Genomic DNA, 20,680 nt, shown 5'->3' on the forward strand with positions numbered 1-20,680 from the left:
CATTGCCCTCCCCCACCTTGGGGAAAGTGGGAAGGAGGGAGGGGGGCGCGAAGGTGACGCAATGCCTGCAATCCCAGGGAGAGAGGGAGAGAGAGCGAGAGCGAGGAGAGGCGCGTGGTTGAGGGCGCGCTCCCGAAGCGGGGAAGGGAAAGGAAGGGAGGGGGAGGGGGGGGTCTCTCCGCGCGTGGCCCCGCCTTCTTTGCCGGCAGAGCCGAAGCCACGCCGAGGCGCTGCCTATCAGCGGAGCGCTGCAGGTGAATTGAAAGTCGTTGGCGGGGAGGGAAGGACACGGCAGCCGGAGCCGCTCCTCCTCCTCCTCCTGCGCGTCCTGCAGCCGCAGCCTCCTCGTCCGTCCTCTGGGCTCCTCGCCTGCCCCAAGCGCTCTCTGTGTCCCGGGAGCCTGCGCCGTCGGGGCTCCGAGGAGGGCGGCCAGGGAGGAGAGGGAGGTCTCCGCCCCGCGGGGGAGGCACCCAGCCGCCCGCCGGACATGTCTTCCTCCTCCTCCTCTTCGCCGGCGTCTTCCTCTCCAGCCCGGCGCTCCCCGCTGGCCAGGGACTTCGAGGAGGGCGGCGGAGGGAGGAGCGCCAGCCTCAAGCGCCCCAGTAAGTCGCCCCGACAAGTTCGCCTTGCCGTTCCGCCGGGGAGGGGGGAGCATTTGGGGGCGCAGTTCGACATCCCTGTGGTGGGAGTTGTAGTTTGGCAAGCTCTGCTCCCATTATCCCACCGCACGGGGACAGGGGAAGAGCAAGCCGCATTCATTCCGACAAGGAGGATGCGCCCGAGCGGTGCTGACTCACTGCACTCGCCACATGCCCAGAGGCACGCGTCTTCGGCGCCTTTCGCGCTCGGCGCCCACGAAAGGGAAGCATTCGGGGTCTCAAGTGTGAAACGGCGCCTGTTTAAAGGGAGCCAAGGGGATTCTAGGCATTCTGCATGAGCTCACTTCATCTGGACATTAGGAAGATCTTCCTAAATGTGAGAGCTGTTCAGCAGTGGAACTCTCTGCCCCGCACCCTGGTGGAGGCTCCTTTTTTGGAGGCTTTTAAGCAGAGGCTGGATGCCATGGCTCAATGCTGTGGAATCTTGGGAGTTGCAGCATGACCAGGTCTCCCTCCTTCTCTAGCAAAGAATGCGGGTGCCTCACCAAACTTAGACTCCGAGGGTTCCATAGCACTGAAGCATAGAGGTGAAAGCGATGTCAAACTGCACACCTGGGATACCATGGCCAATTCTGGGCACCACAATTGAAGGGAGATGTTGACAAGCTGGAATGTGTCCTGAGGAGGGCGACTAAAACAATCAAGAGTCTGGAGAACAAGCCCTATGAGGAACGGCTTAAAGAGCTGGGCATGTTTAGCCTGAGGAAGAGAAGGCACAGACATGATAGCCATGTATAAATATGTGAGAAAAGTCATAGGGAGGACGGAGCAGATTTGTTTTTTGCTGCCCTGGAGATTAGGGAACAAAGGCTTCAAGTTACAGGAAAGGAGATTCCATCTGAACATGAGGAAGAACTTCCTGACTGTGAGAGCTGTTCAGCAGTGGAACTCTCTGCCCGGAGTGTGATGGAGGCTCCTTCTTTGGAGGCTTTAAAGCAGAGGCTGGATGGCCATCTGTTGGGGATACTTTGAATGCAATTTTCCTGCTTCTTGGCAGGGGGTTGGATTGGATGGCCCGCCAGGTCTCTTCCAACTCAAGGATTCTAGGATGCAATGGTTGAGGAGTGGGATGCTCCTCAACCAGCAGGGGTAGAAATGCGCGAAATAATAAATAATAAATGCTTCTATATTCATAGGATCATAGAATTGGAAGAGACTTCATGGGACATCCAGCCTCTTTAAAAGCCCCCAAAGAAGGAGCCCCCACCACACTCCTGGGCAGAGAGTTCCATTGATGAACAGCTCTCACAGTTAGGAAGTTCTTTCTAATGTTCAGGTGGAATCTCCTTTCCTGGAGTCTGATGCCATTGTTCTGTGGCCTATAGACTCTTCGTACTAGAGAATGAATCAACTTTAAATCCAGTTTCTGCCTCCAACAGAATTCCAGAATTTTTAGTTTAGTGAAGCTGTTAAAGACTCCTCCCTACACTACAAATCCCAGAATTCTGTAGGAGCTAGCAAATGGATTTAAAGTGAATTCATTCTCTAGTGTGATGAGGTCCTTAGTCTGCAGGGCAGCAGAAAACAAGCTTGCTCCTTCCTCCCTATGGCTTCCCCTCACATATTTATACATGGCTCTCAGAATGTCTCCTCTCAGCCTTCTCTTCTGCAAGCTAAACATGCCCAGCTCTGTAAGCCACTCCTCATAGGGCTTGTTCTCCAGACCCTTGATCATTTTTATCATCCTCTTCTGGACACATTCCAGCTTGCCAACATCTCCCTTCAGTTGCGATGCCCAGAATTGGACACAGTATTCCAGGTGTGCCATTTGTGCAGTTTGACATCGCCTTAAACACCATGCTTCAGTGCTAAGGAATCCTTGGAGTCATAGTTTAATGAGGCACCAGCACTGTTTGGTAGAGAAGGAGGAAGACCTTGTCATGCTGCAACTCCCAGGATTCCATAGCATTGAGCCATGGTAGTCCAAGTAGTGTCTAGCTGCATTCATTCTACAGGGCAGAAGATGCACCATTGGCCCAACCCAGTTCTGCAGAAGAGAATCATTCATAATGGGAGACCCTTGTAGTGCAGTGATCAGAGAGATGGTTGGGAGTGCAAATGGATAATGTGCCCAGAATAAACCCAGTGGGCGTGGAAAGAGTTTGAGTTTAGGAGGCACGATTCTTCCAAGTATTTTTAAGGGGATTGAACTATACATACAGTTGGATGGGAGCAAAGTGGGACTTCAGTAACCATTAAGATTGCCTTGCAGCGATGCCCCCAGAAAATGGCTCTAGATAAGGTCGGGGAAAACTTGGCCATCCAGATATTTTGGACATCAACTCCCACCATTCCTAACAGCCTACCGGCTGTTAGGAATGGTGGGAGTTGAAGTCCAAAATACCTGGATAGCCAACGTTTGTCCAGGTCTGGTCTAGATGGTTTGAGAGAGTGTGTAGTTCCTTCTCTTTTTCTTACTTTCCTTGTGTTGATATGTGTCTTTAAGTCATTTCTAACTTACAATGACCCTAAAGGCTTTTCACTGGGTTTTCTGGAGCTGAGAGAGTGCAACTTGCCCAGGTCACCCAATGTATTTTTGTGAGTGAGTGGGGATTCAAACTTCGTTCTCGAGACCCTATAGTCAAAGCACTGTGCCACAGTGGCTCTCCTTTCTCCTCCTCCCCTGCCCCACTTGTAAGGACTAACTTATTGGATTATTGATTGTATGTGGGTAAGATCATCCCTGTATTGGGATGGTTCTCTGGGAACAGTGATGGAGTTAATTGCCTATTGTTGGAATGACAGAAATCTTTAAAAAATGGGGTGGGGGGGGGGGTGTCATGCCATTCAGAAAAATATATATGCAAGAATTGAGACCTTGTGTTTTCTTCTACCTCTCCACTCCACAGTTCAGCACTGGCCAGTCTTTTTCTATCAGGAGTAGCTGTGTCAGTCAGTTTCAGTAGGAAAATAACCAAAAAGTATTGTGGTAAACTCAAGATAAACTCTTTTGTAGTAACCCAAGCCTTTGCATACTGTAGTGCAGTGTTTCTCAACTTTCCTAATGCCTCAACCCCTTAATACAATTCCTCGTGTTGTCGTGACTCCCAAAAATAACATTATTTTTGTTGCTACTTCATAACTGTAATTTGGCTACTGTTATGCATCGTCATGTAAATATCTGATATACAGGATGTATTTTCATTCCTGCACCAAATTTGGCACAAAGACCTAATACGCCCACATTTGAATACTGGTGAAGTTGGAGGGGGGGGGGATTGATTTTGTCACTTGGGAGTTGTAGTTGCTGGGATTTATAGTTTACCTAAAATTAGAGAGGATTGTGAACTCCACCAATAATGGAATTGAACCAATCTTGGTACACAGAACTCCTGTGACCAACAGAAGATACTGGAAGGGTTTGGTAGGCATTGACCTTGATTTTGGGAATTGTAGTTCACTTACATCTAGAGCAGTGATTCCCAACCTGTGGGTCCCCAGGCGTTTTGGCCTACAACTCCCAGAAATCCTAGCCAGTTTACCAGCTGTTAGAATTTCTGGGAGTTGAAGGCCAAAACATCTGGGGACCCACAGGTTGAGAACCATTGATCTAGAGAGCACTGTGGACTCAAATGATGGATCTAGACCAAACTTGGCACAAATACTCAATATGCCCAAATGTGAACACTGGTGGAGTTTGGGGAAAATAGACCCTGACATTTGGGAGTTGTCGTTGCTGGGATTTATAGTTCACCTACATTCGAAAAGCATTCTGAACCCCACCAATGATAGAATTGGGCCAAACTTCCCACACAGAGCCCCCATGAATAATAGAAAATATTGTATTTTCTGATGGCCTTTGGTGACCCCTTTGATACCCCCTCATAACCCCCCCCCCCCAGGGATCCTGACCCCCAGGTTGAGAAACACCGCTGTAGTGCATAAATCTCATGTAAAGGTACTCATTGGCATCAGTCCAGACATGACGATGAACTGAGTTCAGTGTGATGCTAACTTTTCCTGCTCATCTCAGGATCACCATTTCTCCTCCATCAGCTCTTCAGTGCTTTTCTCTGGTTCTCTTTCTCTCCGCAACCATCCAGCACCTGCATGGAGATAAATGTGAGCGCTGGTTGACCTTGTAGCACCCTCCCAAGGCGGTAGGTAGACTTTCAAAGCGAGCTTTGTTTGTACCCTGAGCTGCAGTGTTAGGCTTTAAGCAAGGTGTTGTACTCATCCTTCACTGCGATGCGCTTGCCTGATGGTTTACAGCTAGAACCATCCTTTTGCTGGGGATTGCCTCTGAAGTTGGCCAGATTTCTTTTTGCTGGGCGGAAACTTGTGCTCTGTAAGAGTTGATTGCTGGCTCTCTGACTGCAGCGAGTACAATGCTGCTTCTGCTGCTGCTTGCCCCATAGATTATGCTGAGCTCTGCAGAAGGACCTGCTACAGCAGCAATATGCATTGGCAGATAATCTTCTGGGCCGCTTTCCTATCTGATGCAGAGGAGCGGCTGCCTGAACAATCGGAAACACAACCTTTGGGTTCTAGCTGGAGAGCCTTATGGAAAGAAGTAATTTATGTCCCCTTGTGGTTAACATGGTTTTAATTAACTCAGGTCGGTGGGCTGCTGGGTATGAAGTCAGTTTAATTTTTCTCTGGTAGTGAGAGGAAGACAGTGCTAAAGACAGTGAAATAATACTATGTCCTTTGAATTGGTTTGCTTATTGACTAACCAAAATTACTTCTTGCCTGTTGTTTTTGGAGCCCTTCTTTTCGGTCATAATAAAGAGAGGTATTTTGCGTCGGTACATCACCTTTGGAAGGCTCTGGAATCATAAATACTTTATGGTCCAAAATTACCTTTTTTATTATAAGATGCATGAAGTGCTACTCCTGGCATTGCCTCTTCAGTGCCAGAGGTGCCAGCAAAATATAGAACAGTGCTTTCTTGGACAGAGTACAGAGGAGAGGCCTGCTTCGATCACAGCATCTCTATCCAAGTGCTTAGTGCACAGTTATATAGCCCTTTCTAGTGTTTATAGTGCATAGGTTGCCTTGGAAAGAATCTATAAAAGTTTTCATTGGGGGCGGGGGAATGGAAGGAGGGAGGTTATAGCTTCCCAAATATTCCAACCAGTGCCTGCTGGTTGGAGGATTCTGGGAGATTTAGTCCAAAAGAACATTTCTGAGTGCTGGACCATTCTGCTAAGATAGTGTTTCTCAACCTCCCTAATGCCGCAACCCCTTAATACAGTTCCTCATGTTGTGGTGACCCCCAACCCTAAAATTACTTTTGTTGCTACTTGATAACTGATTTTGCTACTGTTATGAATCTAATATGCAGGATGCACTTTCATTCACTGGACCAAATTCAGCACAAATACCCTATAATCTAAATTTGAATACTGGTGATGTTGCTGGCGCATTGATTTTGTAATTTGGGTGTTGTAGCTGCTAGGATTTACAGTTCACCTACAATCAAAGAGCATTCTGAACTTCACCAATGATGGAATTGAACCAAACTTGGCACAAAGAACTCCCATGACCAACAGAAAATACTGGAAGGGTTTGGTGGGCATTGACCTTGAGTTTGGGACTTGTAGTTCACCTCCATCCAGAGAGCACTGTGGACTCAAACAATGTCGGATCTGGACCAAACTTGGCACAAATTTTCAATTTGCCCAAATGTGAACACTGGTGGAGTTTGGGGAAAATATACTTTGACATTTGGGAGATGTAGTTGCTGGGATTTATAGTTTTCCTACAATCAAAGAGCATTCTGAACCCCACCAATGATTGAATTGGGGGCCAAATTTCCACACAGAACCCCCATGACCAACAGAAAATATTGTGTTTTCCGATGGTCTTTGGCGACCCTGCTTACACCCCCCCTTGAGACCCCCCCCAAGCGATCCCAATCCCCATATTGAGAAACTCTGTCCTAAGATAACTTCACAGAAGGAAAGTTTCCTCAGAATACTTTCTGACCCATGCCACCTGAAAAGAAAAACTTGGTAGTATCTCTGTGTTACTCCTGATTAGTGTGAGATGAGGCTGATAAATAATTGAAGGTAAAATAATTTAGAAAAAGAAGATAAGTTATTTGTCCATTCTTTGCTCCATAACAGCAGCCCCCCCCCCCTCCAATCTATTCCATATTGTTCAGGAAAGCCTTAAGAAGTTGTTTCCAAATGTTTCCATTTTGAGAACCAGTAGCAAGTTGGCTGATGGATTTGGAGAGTTGTAGTCCCAAAATGTAATTTCAGCACATTCTATCTTAGCCCTCAAGAGGCATATTCACCACTTAGTAAATCCATGGTAGATGCGATATTTAAACCACGAGCTTTTTGATTGATACGCTTGCAGCTGCTTGTGCAATTTACTGCAATGCAACAAATTTATATTGGTTTTATATGCATGCAGCAATTATAGTTCCCTTTTGGTAATGCTGGGAATGTATAGTTTGTTGGGAGGGGGATGAAGAATTCTCTTTAAGAATTTTATTTGCAGGGCATAGGTTTCCTTTCTTCCTCAGACTAGAGGGAAAGGATTGACTTATATAATTTCTAAAAGGAGGGAGAAGAAAAATGAATGTAGCTGCACCTTTCAGATTAACTGGTTTTATTTTATCATGAGCTTCTATGGATATAAACCTGTCAGTCAAAGGTAATGGCACAATCCTTGTTTTCTCTCTGTTCTTTCCTCTTTTTGTGCTGCTCATGACTATCACGGCTAATTCTTTGAATATTACATAAATATCCAGCCTTTCCCCAACTTGATGTCTCCAGTTGAGTTGTATTATAATGCCAGTCATGACCAGCAGTCATTTTTTGTGTTAGGATCAACTTGAGAAACTGCAAATTGCTTCTGGTGTGAGAGAACTGGCTGTCTGCAAAGACATTGCTTGGATGTGTTACCATCCTGTGGGAGGCTTCTCTCATGTCATGGCATGAGAAGCTGGAGCTGACAGATGGGAGCTCACCCCGCTCCCCAGATTCAAAATGCCAACCTTTGGTTCAGCAGTTCTGCTGGCACAGGGGTTTAACCCATTGTGTCATCAGGGGCTCCTACTAGCAGCTAATGAGAGTTATAGTTCAGCAGATCTGAAGGGTACAAGGTTGAGAAAGACTGCTGCAAACATATGGAGTAATTTGTTTTAGCAGCTGGAGTCAACCAATACTTAAATGAGGTCTTATCTGTAACTTTAGACTATAACCTTTTTAAAAGTGTTGCCACCCATCATGGGTACTTTTGTACCCCTATCTTACAGTTGGAAAACTCTATAATCATAAATACTTTGCTGATTCGTCTTTGTGTTTTGTTGTTTTGGTGTGTATCAAGTGCTGTCCCTATGGGTCTAGGTGACTTAACCCCTAACCCTCAAAACCACTGACTTTTGATGAGCACACTGTATGCCTTTAGGTGACTGACAGTGGCTTTTATTATTTATTTATTTTAAGAATTTATAAGCTCCCTTTTAAACACACACTCACACACGCATTTTTCATGGTGGCTTTGGAATAAAATACAAAGCGTAATGCATAATAAAGTGACAATGAAATCAAAAGACAGCAGATGAAAGCAGCACAGATAAAGTAGAGAATTTGCGCTGGAAGGGAAGGTTTACAAGCACAAAGCCTATCTTCTGGAGACTGTTGTCTTAGAAGGTGTCTAAGAAATGCACTCATTAATAAAATAATACATTTTAAATGGCAGGCGTCTCTCAGCCCCCTGAGAAAGACTCAGAGCTTGGAAAAGCTACTTCCTTGAACTACAATCCCCCAGAATCTGAGAGTTTTAGTAACTATTCCAATCTTTGAACAGATTACTTTGCTGAATCTGACTATTGTCATCAATAAGCTTCTAAGAGTTAGGCTTCCAGGGTATAGTCAGTCCATTGGGCCTTCATCCAAATTGACACTACTCTTGTATATCTTTGCAGTCTGTAATATGCATCTCTGGGGTAGAGTGCTGTGGCCAAATGAGGAAAATCCATTAGGCTTTCAAGACTTCCTAGAGAGGTGATGTGGTTTCCTTTTCTGACGGTCTTAAAAAAGAGGTTGGGCAGATGCCTAGTGGAGATGCTCTACCTCAGGCATGGACAAACTTTGGCCCTCCAGATGTTTTGGATTTCCACTCCCACAATTCCTAACAGGTGGTAGGCTGCTAGGAATTGTGGGAGTGGAAGTCCAAACACCTGGAGTGCTGAAGTTTGCCCATGCTTGCTGTAGCACAGTGTTTCTCAACCATCCTAATGCCGCATCCCCTTAATACAGTTCCTCATGTTATGGTGACCCCCAACAATAAAATTATTTTAATTGCTACTTCATAACTTTAATTTTGTTACTGTTATGAATCGTCATGTAAATATCTGATATGCAGGATATATTTTCATTCACTGGACCAAATTCGGCACAAAAACCCAAGACACCCAAATTTGAATAGTGGTGAGGTTGGGGGATTGATTTTGTTATTTGGGAGTTGTAGTTGCTGGGATTTATAGTTAACCTACAATCAAAGAGTATTCTGAACTCCACCAATGATGAAATTGAACCAAACATGGCACACAGAACTCCCATGTCCAACAGAAAATACTGGAAATGTTTGGTAGGCATTGACCTTGAGTTTTCGAGTTGTAGTTCACCTACATCCAGAGAGTACTGTGGACTCAAACAGTGATGGTTCTGGACCAAACTTGGCATGAAACCTCAATATGTCCAAATGTGAACACTGGTGGAGTTTGGGGAAAATAGACCTTGACATTTGGGAGGTATAGTTGTTGGGATTTATAGTTCACCTACAATCAAAAAGCATTCTGAGCCCCACCAGGGAGAGAATTGGGCCAAACTTCCCAATGACCAACAGAAAATGCTGTGTTTTCTGATGGTCCTTGGTGATCCCTCTGACACCCCCCATACAACCCTCCCCCAAAGGGGGTCCCAACCTCCATGTTGAGAAATGCTTCTCTATCTGGAGATTCTGCATTGGTGGTCCCTTCCATTTCTGTGATTTTCTGAGAAGTCCTGAGAAATGTTGCCATCATCCATAGCTAGCTTGGCCAGTGGCAAGGTGTAAGGGCCAACATACTTCACCAACATATGGAAGGATTACGGTTGTTGATGTGGTTATTTGTACCTCATTTTTTGTCAAGATTGAGACCCTAAGCAACTCACAACTTTAAAAACAATTCAATTCAAAACAAAAGGCAAGTATTACTATAGAATTAAATATGCTTCAGTTATTAAAACAATTCAATTACAATATCATTGAAATAAATAAGTCAATAAGCTGGGGAAAATCATTTGCTAAAACGTTCTGTTTAGAAACCCTGCTTGAATCAAATAGGTTTTAGCCTGCCTCTGGGATAACAACAGGAAGGGAGCCAGTGTGGTCTTTTTTGGGAAGGAGCTTCCAAAGTCAGCTGCTGAGAAAGTCCTCTTTCACATTCCCACCAGCTGTGGTTATAATGGTATTGGGATTGAGAGAAGGATCTCTCTTAATGGTCTCAGGATCTGGCTCATACAGGAATATGCAATCTGGCAGATAGCCTGGGCCCAAGTTCTCTGCCTGGATGGATATGTTTCCACAAGGCAATTCTTGCATAACCATGCTTTTCCTTTAGCAGTATATTTGTGATCTACAGCAGTGTCCTTCAGAGAGGGCTCTTTTCTTAATTTACCACCCCAGAGCATGATTGCATAATCTAATAGAAATCAGTTTTGCCCCTGGGACTAAACCTATCTTAAAATATCTCCTAAGGTTGCTGGAAGAGTTCTGCTGGATCAGACCAGAGGCCTAGTCCAGCATCCTATTTCTCAATGGCCAATGAGATGCCTCCGAAAAGTGCAAAACTAGGACATGGTCGTTCTCTAGTAGCTGGCACTCAACGATATCAGTGCTGTTTCTGAGTCTAGTGGTGCAGTTGTACACATTATGACTATAGTCATCAGCAACATTATTCTCTTAAGAACTCATTTAGTCTATAGAAGTCCCCAGAGGTGGCTGCCATTACTGCTTTGTGTGGAAGCGAATCCCATAACACAACTGTTGTGAAAAAGTGCTTTTAAAACCATTTTGGATCTCCAACCATTTTCTAGGTTTTAGTAATACCGGAGAAGAAAAAACACTCCTCCCTCCCATCTTCCTTCTTTATATCTTGCATGATTTTATACTCTTGTGTCATGTTCATATCGTATGAACCCTTTTCTAAGCTGCCTCAAACCTTTGCCTACAAGGGCTTTAAACTTGCCTCTTCTTTTTCTGATTGTCCTTTTATACATTTGGAGGCCTGCTCTAAATGTAATGAGTAGACCTATCTGCTGTGTGTGTGCTATTAAGTCATTTCCAATGTATGGTGACCCTAAGGCAGAGCTTAGTTTAATTTAGAGGAGGGTTGCTTTTGGCTTCCTCTGAGGCTGAGAGTCTGTGACTTTCCTAAGGGCATTCACCCAATGGGTTTCTGTGGCTGAGTAAGGATTTGAACCCAGGTTTCCAGATTCAGTCACTACACCAGATTAGGTCTTAATATCTAGAACAGTGTTTCTCAACCTTCTTAATACCGCAAACTCTTAATACTCAGTTCTACTTTCATAACTGTGATGTTGCGACTGTTATGAATCGTAATATAAATATCTGATATACAGAATGTATTTTCATTCACTGGAATAAATTTGGCACAAATACCCAATACGCCCAAATTGGGGAGGAGGGTTAAAATTGCCATTTGTGAGTGGTAGTTGCTGGGATTTATAGTTCACCTATAATCAAAGAGCATTCTGAACTCCACCAATGATGGAATTGAACCAAACTTGGCACACAGACCTCCCATGACCAACAGAAAATACTGGAAGGGTTTGGTGAGCATTGACCTTGAGTTTTGGTGTTGTAGTTCACTTACATCCATAGATCACTGTGGACTCAAACAATAATGGATCTGGACCAAACTTGGCATGAATATGCAATATGACCAAATGTGAACACTGGTGGAGTTTGGGGAAAATAGACCTTGACATTTGGGAGTTGTAGTTGCTGGGATTTATAGTTTACCTACAATCAAATAGCATTCTGAACCCCACCGACAATAGAATTGGGCCAAACATCCCACACAGAACCCCCATGATGAGCAGGAAATACTGTTTTCTGATGGTCTTTGGCAACCTCTCTGACCCCCAGGTTGAGGAACACTGATTTAAGTTCACCTATGTATAAAGTGAAACAGGGTTTTGGTTTTTACCCCTGTGCAGTTGCATTCTAATGACAAGCACACCTCTGTTGTTTGCGCTAAAGAAAGCTCCAGTTGGTGCTGATAAGATGTTTTCCGAACTCTTGCAACTTACGCAACAAACAGACAATGACAGACATTAGAATTGCTATAAAACTCTAGATCTGTTTCAAGTTCAGCTGAATGTTTAGGAGGCAATCACTAACTCATTGCAGCTATGGTGTGTTTTTAATATCACCATGCCTAAAAGATACATCTCAATTTTATCTTTGCAGATGTGTGTTCTCATTTGTTCTTTTAATTTGCTTTACTTCAAATTGGCTGCTTTATGTATAGCCCACTGTTGAAAAGTAATGCAGCTGTTTGAAGAAAATAACCATTAAAACCCTGCTTGGCTGTTAGCATATGTTTTGGAAGATTTGCTATTTGTATCTCGAGCATGTTTCGAGGGGATATCTCCCTGAGCCAGTTCTGCACATTTTCTCAGATTGGAGGCATTTATGCCTGGAGTGTACGCATGTTGAAAAAAGTGTCCATCTTTTTAACCTTCGTAAAATTGTTCATACCATTCCACTTAATATTTACTTTTGTCAAGAGTGAGGCTGTGATTTCATGACAAACTGGCAGGAAAGGATGGCCTCATCAAATGTGGCATTGTGAGGTGTGCAGAGAAAACTGCCAAGGCTGTTTGTGATGATGTGAGGACTTTGCAAGCTCCCTCTTGGCTGTCAAACAGCTCACTTGTCATCTGCTGAGTTGCTAAGGTCACCTCCAGTTGCAAGAAAGGGACAGTTCGATATTAACAGTCTTGTGTGAAGCAATGTAGTAATGGAAGGCACGGAGCCTCAGGCTGCAGAAGATGTACATCCATGTGGAACAGTGTTCACACTGCCAGCAATTTGGCTGACTCCACTGGTCATATGGAGGCTGACTGTGGAATTCGGAACTGAGGTTTCCACCTCCTTTCTTCCATTTTCTTGTTCTCCTTTAGACTTTTGGCAAGTTGTCATTCCTCCTCATCATTATCAACTATTGCCAATGTTCCATTTTTGTTCATTAATCATTAGATAAACACAGTGTAGAATGCATTTTGCCAAGGCTTAATGCTAAGGAATCATGCTAGTTGTAGTTTTACAAGGTCTTTTGCTTTCTCTGCCAAAGAGTGCTAGTGCCTCTCTAAACTACAAATCCCATGGTTCGGTAGCATTGAGCTATGGCAGTTAAAGCAACTGCATTACTTCTACATGTATACCCAATTTGACATTGTGTGTGTGTGTGTGTGTGTTGGGGGGGGGGGGTCTGATGGCCTTGGGAATACTTCAAGTTTGGAATGAAAGTAGTGATAAGGCACATAATGGCTCTTTGGATGCAACTTTTTAACCTCTGTTCTGGATCAAACCAGCCTAAATACACTTAAGGCACTAAGCAGGGTCTTTGACCTGGTTAGTTCTTAGAAGAGAAATTGTCAAGGAGTAGCAAATGTGAGTAGATCGGTATTCCCACCTGCTCCGGCGGGAAAGTAACGGCACTCCATGCAGTCATGCCAGCCACATGACCTTGGAGGTGTCTATGGACAACACCAGCTCTTCGGTTTAGAAATGGAGATCAGCACCATTTTGGACACGATTGGTCTTAATGTCAGGGGACAACCTTTACCTTTACTAGCAGTTGTTGTAGGCTTGCTTGCTCTGATGTGGATGGCTTGCAAAGTTTTTTGCCCAGTTTACTGGTAGCATACAGGCAATCCCTGAGTTACAAACATCTGACTTACAAATGACTCATAGTTAGGAACGAGAGTGAAACAACAGAAGTGAGAGAAATCTACCCTCAGAGGGAAAATTCACTCCAGATGTGAGAAAAGCGGTATATAAATACTGTAAATAAATAAAAGGTATCTCCACTGAAACTTTATCATCAGTTCTTGTTTCCACAACTTTCCCCCCCCAAAATCCGGTTATCACAGGGACTGAAATTGAGATGAAATTTTCTGAACAGGGGCACAGACAGCAATACAAACTCCACAGGGTGTGTGAGTGTGAGTGCGCGCACACGTATGTGTGTGTGTGTGTGTGTGTGTGTGTATATATATATTTGTATGTTACACTTTAAAAATGTTCTGACAAATCCAGCTTAAGAACAAATCTACAGTACCTATCTTGTCCCTAACTTGGGACTACCTATATTTGTATAGTGGACCCTTTGTATCTACTGTAATTTGGTTCCCAGATCCACATGGATGCCAAAATCTGTGGATGCCAGTCCTATTATATACAATGGCGTAGGAAAATCGTACCCTTTTATAAAATGGCAAAACCAAGGTTTGCTTAAAAAATAATAATTTCAGCCTGTGGATGGTGGAGTTTGTGAATCCAAATTCCACAGCTGCAGAGAGCCACCTGTACCAATTGACTCCAATTGTTTCTTGCTTCTCAGGAATATTGGGATTATGTAAATGTTTAGAGCATGGAAGGGCTTGGCCATTTGACCAGATGCAAACTAGTTTGTTTGGAAAGTTATACCTTCCTCTAAAGTACTACATTAGCAGAGTTAAAAACACAACCGGATGGCCGAGGCATAAGATAGGAGAGCTTGCCTTTGTAAAAGGAGAAATATGGCAGAGTTAAGCTTCCTTAATGATTGATCACAGCACCCTCATATAGCATGTAAAGGAATACAAATTCAGAACCACCAGAAAACAAAAGACTCCACATCAAAACTGGTTGATGTAATAAAAGTAGTTTACTCATGAAATCTTGAGTGAAAAATCACACAGGTACAGGGTAACTTTGTTGCAGTACATCAAAAGTACAATTCAAAAAAAAAAAAATAGAGAGTAAAAGGTAGCATTTCTCTATGTTCAACATGAGGCCTAAGGTAAGATCAGGCGATCATGCAGCATGCAAACTGTGGAAGCAGATGATGGTCACTCTTTGGACTTCAAAGAGCTGCCTATTGTGACTTGGGCCATGTCCACAATGAAGGAAGCTTCCCAGAACCCCATGCAAATTGTTAAATGAAGGTGCCATGAAACCTGTCTAGGCGAGAGAGTGAGGTAACCAGAAACATAGCGACTGCAGAACTATTCCAATGCGCATACAAGATGGTTGGTTTTTTTCAACAAGAAACTGATGGACCAGCAGGCAATGACTCAGATTCTTGCACCAGTCCAGGGGCTACAAAGTGGAATCCTCGACATGCGAGTGCGGAGAGGAGCAAACCACTGACCACCTGCTGCAATGCAACCTGAGCCCAGCCACATGCACCATGGAGGACCTTCTTGCAGCAACACCAGAAGCACTCCAAGTGGCCAGATACTGGTCAAAGGACATTTAATCAACTACCAAACTCACATATTTTGTATTTTCTCTGTTTGTTTGCTTTGTTCTGTTAGAAATGTAATATAATTGACTGGCTGCCCTGACACGAGAAAAAAACCAGTCCAGGGACCACTATTTTGAGTAGTTTGCTGTTGGCTATATTCAGAGTAGGGCAGTGGCAAACCACCGCTTGGGTATTCATTGCCAAATGAAACCTTATAAAATTGGTACAATTACACTATTATTTATTTATCGTGTCAGGAGCGAACCAAACAGTTGTATTATATTTAAAACACATACACAAAGTTTGCAGATTTGGCATTCTATTAAATGTCCTTTGACCAGTATCTGGCCACTTGGAGTGCCTCTGGTGTTGCTGCAAGGAGGTCCTCCATTGTGCATGTGGCAGGGCTCAGGTTGCATTGTAGTAGGTGGTCTGCGGTTTGCTCTTCTCCACACTCGCATGTCATGGATTCTACTTTGTAGCCCCATTTCTTAAGGTTGGCTCTGCATCTCGTGGTGCCAGAGCGCAGCCTGTTCAGCGCCTTCCAAGTTGCCCAGTCTTATGTGTGCCCAGGAGGGAGTCTCTCATTTGGTATCAGCCATTGATTCAGTTTCTGAGTTTGAGCCTGCCACTTTTGGACTCTCGCTTGCTGAGGTGTTCCTGCGAGTGTCTCTGTAGATCTTAGAAAACTATTTCTTGATTTAAAGTTTGCAGATTTGGCATTTGTTGGCGTGCTGGCTGATATCCAAACAATTACACTAAGTCAGCAGGAAACGTCAGGGCATACACTATTACTCCTCTGAACTAAGAATAGACTACTGGTTCTCATCAAATGCTTTGTGATTCCAACTTCCGTACTCTCTCACTATTGTCTTGGCTGGGTAAAGCAGATGGGATTATTAGCAAAAAAAACCCCCAAAAAATTAAAAATGAAGGACCACATTCAAGTTTGCTTTAAACATGGCATCAATTAATCTAGTTCTTTCCCCTTGGATGTTTCAGACTCTCTGTGACCACCCAGACACTCGGCTAACTTTTAAAAGGAAACTCATTGCCAATGAGCAGACCTCTGTCCCTCCCAGTTCCCTCCCTTTTTGTGGGCCTGGCATTTATCATGTCTTGGAGTTTCCATGTCTGTCCTCCTTGGTGTCGATACATTTCAATATTAATGGAGACATCGCGTGCTCTGGCTTCAGTGGTTTCAGGCTTTGCTCAGATGCTCCCTGTCTGTGTGTTTGTGGGGAGCAGCTTTTGTCCCTTCACAGCATGTCCCAAAGGATTAAGTGGCTCAGAAAAAGAATATAACAAGGCATGGCATTAGTCAGATTGTCGTAGTAGAGGATCGGGGCAGAGAAAAGGACAGAGACAGAAAAGTGGATTTGATTAAGAAAAGCGGATTCACCAATTTCCGGAATTGTAGGATAACATTCACAGTGTGCCCACTGATGGTGAATTTATTTATGGAGGAAATCTTTAGATGCTCAATCCAGAGGCCTAAAACATTTCTTGGGGCAGAGCATTCAGCTATATATCAAAGCAGAGCATGGAAACATTGCTGAAAAAATTACATGCTCCTTTCTAGTTACTCCTTTTGCAAACAATATGGTAGTCATTAATGTCAGGTGTACTCATGAATCACGTGTAAAGTAGCCCAGTACAAAGTTCTAACAAAACTAGTTGTACAGTTATGCACGAATCAATTGTACAGGTGTGGATGATTATGGAGGGAATTAATCTCAGGCCTCAATTGTGTATATGAATATATTATAGAGGAGGCCAATTATTACTTGTAAATTAAGGTAACTGCCACCAACGTGAGGTATTTGAGGTACCACCGATGAGATCTGGCTTTACAGATGCAGATTAATTGAGATGAGATGGTCTTCAACAAAAGTTTATTGTGTACAAAGCGTATGGTTGCAGACTGTTAAATAACTTATAGAACTTTGAATATCACTTGGTTTGTAATACAGTCCACTCTTCCAAATAACACAGCTCGTGGCTAACTTTTACTGAGGTGAAGCTCTTTAGTGAACAATGTTTCCTACTATGAATAGCCTTCCAATTTGATCTTTCCTTGATCAAATCTCTGATCTCTAGTCCTTCCTTGACTAGGGATCTTAACAAGCTTCCTTTAGTCTTCCTTGACTAAAGAAACTGGCCAGGTTTTTCTCTTCAGCCCTTCTAGACTGAAAAACCTCCAGCTGCTCACACACACCTCTCTCCCAGGCTCTTTCAAGCCTCCACACTCACTCACACACTCCCCTTTTTCCAAAGACGCACATAACTTTTTCTGCTTGGCTCCGCCCACTTCTCACTCTCCTGAGCTAGCCTGCCTGGTCTCCTTGGCAACGCTCACTGTGGATTCAAACCAGATAACTCTAGTTTTAGCTACTGTTACAAACACAAATATATACTCTAACAGTTAAACACATACATAGTATCAATGACTTCTGCACACAGTCAACCCTCCAAATCTCTAAGTAATATTTTGCGATGAAGAGTAAATGTTCCTTATATTGTTGAAGGCTTTCATGGCTGGAACCACTGGGTTGTTGTGAGTTTTCTGGGCTGTATAGCTATGTTCCAGAAGCATTTTCTCCTCATGTTTCACCTGCATCTATGGAAGGCAGTTGGGAGGTGAAATCATAACATCTAAAATCATAACAGTAAATAAAGAACAACACTTAAAAACTGGGGAATTCCAGACACAAAACAATCAGGGCCAACTAATCACCATCCTACAAAGGTTTCCCCCAGGCAGTAAGAAGCCAGACCTTGAAACTGCTAGGCCATCATGCTAATCAAGATGGCCAATTGCAACATTCGCACCTACCTCAAACAGACAAGAGTTCTTTCTCCCACCTTGGACATTCCACAGATAAATAAACCCTATTTTCCTAGTTTCTAACAGACCTTACAATCTCTGAGGATGCCTGCATTAGATGTAGGTGAAACATCAGGAGAGAATGCTTCTGAAACATGGCCATACAGCCCAGAAAACTCACAGCAACCCAAATGTTCTTTATATCCATTTTTGCTGGCATTTTAAAAGAAATGATATTGCCCTCATCACAAAAGGCAAGGAAAGGGAAATCATATGTTATGTTATGATTTGGAATAAAGGGGCTATGCCATTGTCACTGGTATTATTAACAGACTAGACAGGAGAGTTAAGACTTTTTTTAAAACCTATTAATAGAATTAAGAGCTTGGCCATGAAATCCTTTCTACCCCATTCTCAGTCCTCTGAGCTAAATCCCACATACTTATGGCACGTTCTCTCAGCAGGATGGCCTTTAAACAGCAGAATATTAAACCACCCATTCACAAAAGGGAGGTGCAATTAGGATTGGAAACCAGCCTGATGTAGCGATTTGTGTGTTGGATTAGAATTCCCAGATACCAAGGCTCCAATCCCTGCTCATCCATGGAAACCCACTAGGGACCTTGGTCAAGTCACACTCTCCCAGCCATAGAGGAAGACAAGTAAATAAAACTTCATGAGAGGGTCTTCATAACTTGGAAACTCTATGGAAGGCACACAGCAGCGGCAACAAAATCGCATTGGCAGAAAAACTCATGGCTTTTAGAATTACTTTTTATTCTTTAAGAATAAAGTGCAAAGCAAACCAAGCCCCCTCCATTGGCTTAGTGAGGTCTAGGCATACTCAGTGGACATGAAATCCTGAATGAGTAGAGGAGAAAACAAATAATTGTGAATGGAAAGAGAATAGAGTGGGAAAAGTATGGGTGGGAGGTTGGTTGTCTAGAAAATTTATTTATTTATTTATTTACAGCTTTTATATTCCGCCCTTCTCACCCCCCAGGGGACTCAGGACAGATTACAGTGTACACATATATGGCAAACATTCAATGCCAATTTTGACATACAACATATACAGACATGGACAGAGGCTATTTAACTTTTTCTGCCCACCAGGGGAGCTGTCGCTTTCATCATCCATCTGCGATACTGATGAAGTACTTCCGCATTCCCCGCATGCTTTTTGCTGGAGTGCTTGCTGGAGTCTTTTTTTATGGCCTCATAAATTAGTTAATTTAGTCTCCCCACACTTTAAGGTGGTACCTAATTTTCCTACTTGACAGATACAACTGTCTTTCGGGTTGCAAAGGTCGACAACAGGCTACACAATTGGTTGGAAACCCACTCCAACCCGGACTGGCTTCGAACTCATGACCTTTTGGTCTGAGTGATCTTAATGCAGCTGACACTCAGCCAGCTGTGCCACAATCCCGGTGAACAAGAGCACTGTTTATGGAATTGTTCCAAGTAAATGAAAGAGGTAGCAAATTCCAGAGAGGGAGACCTGTTAGGTTTGTTGTAAAAGCAACAAAGAATCTTGTAACACCGTGTCACTATTGGTTTTATGAAGACACAAGCTTTTATGGGACTGCCTTGGAACAAAAGTGAGACTAGGAAAAGTTACATAATTGTGGCTTCACCTCTCCTAACAACTGTGATTTTGGAGATTATTGTGCGGTTTATAAATATGTATGTGGAAAGCTTTATTTATTTATTTATTTATTTACTACATTTATTTAGATAGTAAATAGGTCAACATTTCTCAGCCTAGGCATCAGGACCCATGGGGGGTGTTTGGGAGGAGAATGTTAGAGGGGTCTTCAAAGACCTTCAGAAAACACACTATTTTTTGTTAGTCATGGGGGTTCTGTGTGGGACGTTTGGCCCAATTCTATTGTTGGTGCGGTTCAGAATCTTCTTTGATTGCAGGTGAACTATGAATTCCAGCAATCACGACTTCCAAATATCAAGGTATACTTTCCCCAAAATCCACCAGTGTTCACATTTGGGCATATTGAGTATTCATGCCAAGTTTGGTCCACTCCAGATCCATCATTGTTTGAGTCCACAGTGCTCTTTGGCTGTAGGTGAACTACAAATCCAAAACTCAAGGTCAATGCCCACCAAACCCTCTCAGTATTTTCTGTTGGTCATGGGAGTTCTGTGTGCCAAGTTTGGTTCAATTCCATCGTTGGTGGAGATCAGAATGCTCTCTGATTGTAGGTGAACTACAATTGTAGGTGAACTACAACTCCCAAATGACAAAATCAACTCCCCCCCCCCCCCCCAATCCCACCAGTGTTCAAATATGGGTGTCTTGGGTATTTGTGCCAAATTTGGTCCAGGGAATGAAAGTACATCCTGCACATCAGATATTTACATTACGATTCATAACAGTAGCAATATTACAGTTATGAAGCAGCAACAAAAATAATGTTATGGTTGGGGGTCAACACAACATGAACTATATTAAGGGGTTGCGGCTTTAGCAAGGTCGAGAACCACCGATTTAGGTTAAAGCAGAAAAAAATGGGAAAAATTGATACTAGGAATTACTTGGGAAAGGAAGAAATCAGCTGGCAAGCCCTTGTGATGTAATTGTTTGAGTATTGGACTGTGATGCTGGAGAGCAGGGTTCAGTTCCCCCCTTGGCCCTGGAAACTCACTGTGTGACCTTGGACAAGTCACATACTCTCAGCTGCAGAAAAA

General features: G+C 43.5%; 1 protein-coding gene across 8 annotated transcripts in view; it reads left to right on the forward strand.

Moving 5' to 3' along the window:
• The first annotated feature begins 248 nt into the window (after positions 1-248).
• KIAA1217 (KIAA1217 ortholog) overlaps positions 249-20,680 on the forward strand; it is a 469,454-nt gene continuing 449,022 nt past the window's right edge. For 2 of the 8 annotated variants that reach the window (XM_060782396.2, XM_060782395.2), the window contains exon 1: positions 249-602. In XM_060782396.2, coding sequence (XP_060638379.2) covers positions 488-602 — 115 coding nt within the window. In that variant the 5' untranslated portion in view covers positions 249-487. The remainder of the gene's footprint in view (positions 603-20,680) is intronic. The other 6 variants (XM_060782404.2, XM_060782407.2, XM_060782391.2 and 3 more) reach the window with 5 other exon arrangements.

This window comes from Anolis sagrei, chromosome 6 (genome assembly GCF_037176765.1).
Source record: "Anolis sagrei isolate rAnoSag1 chromosome 6, rAnoSag1.mat, whole genome shotgun sequence".
Classification (NCBI taxonomy): domain Eukaryota; kingdom Metazoa; phylum Chordata; class Lepidosauria; order Squamata; family Dactyloidae; genus Anolis; species Anolis sagrei.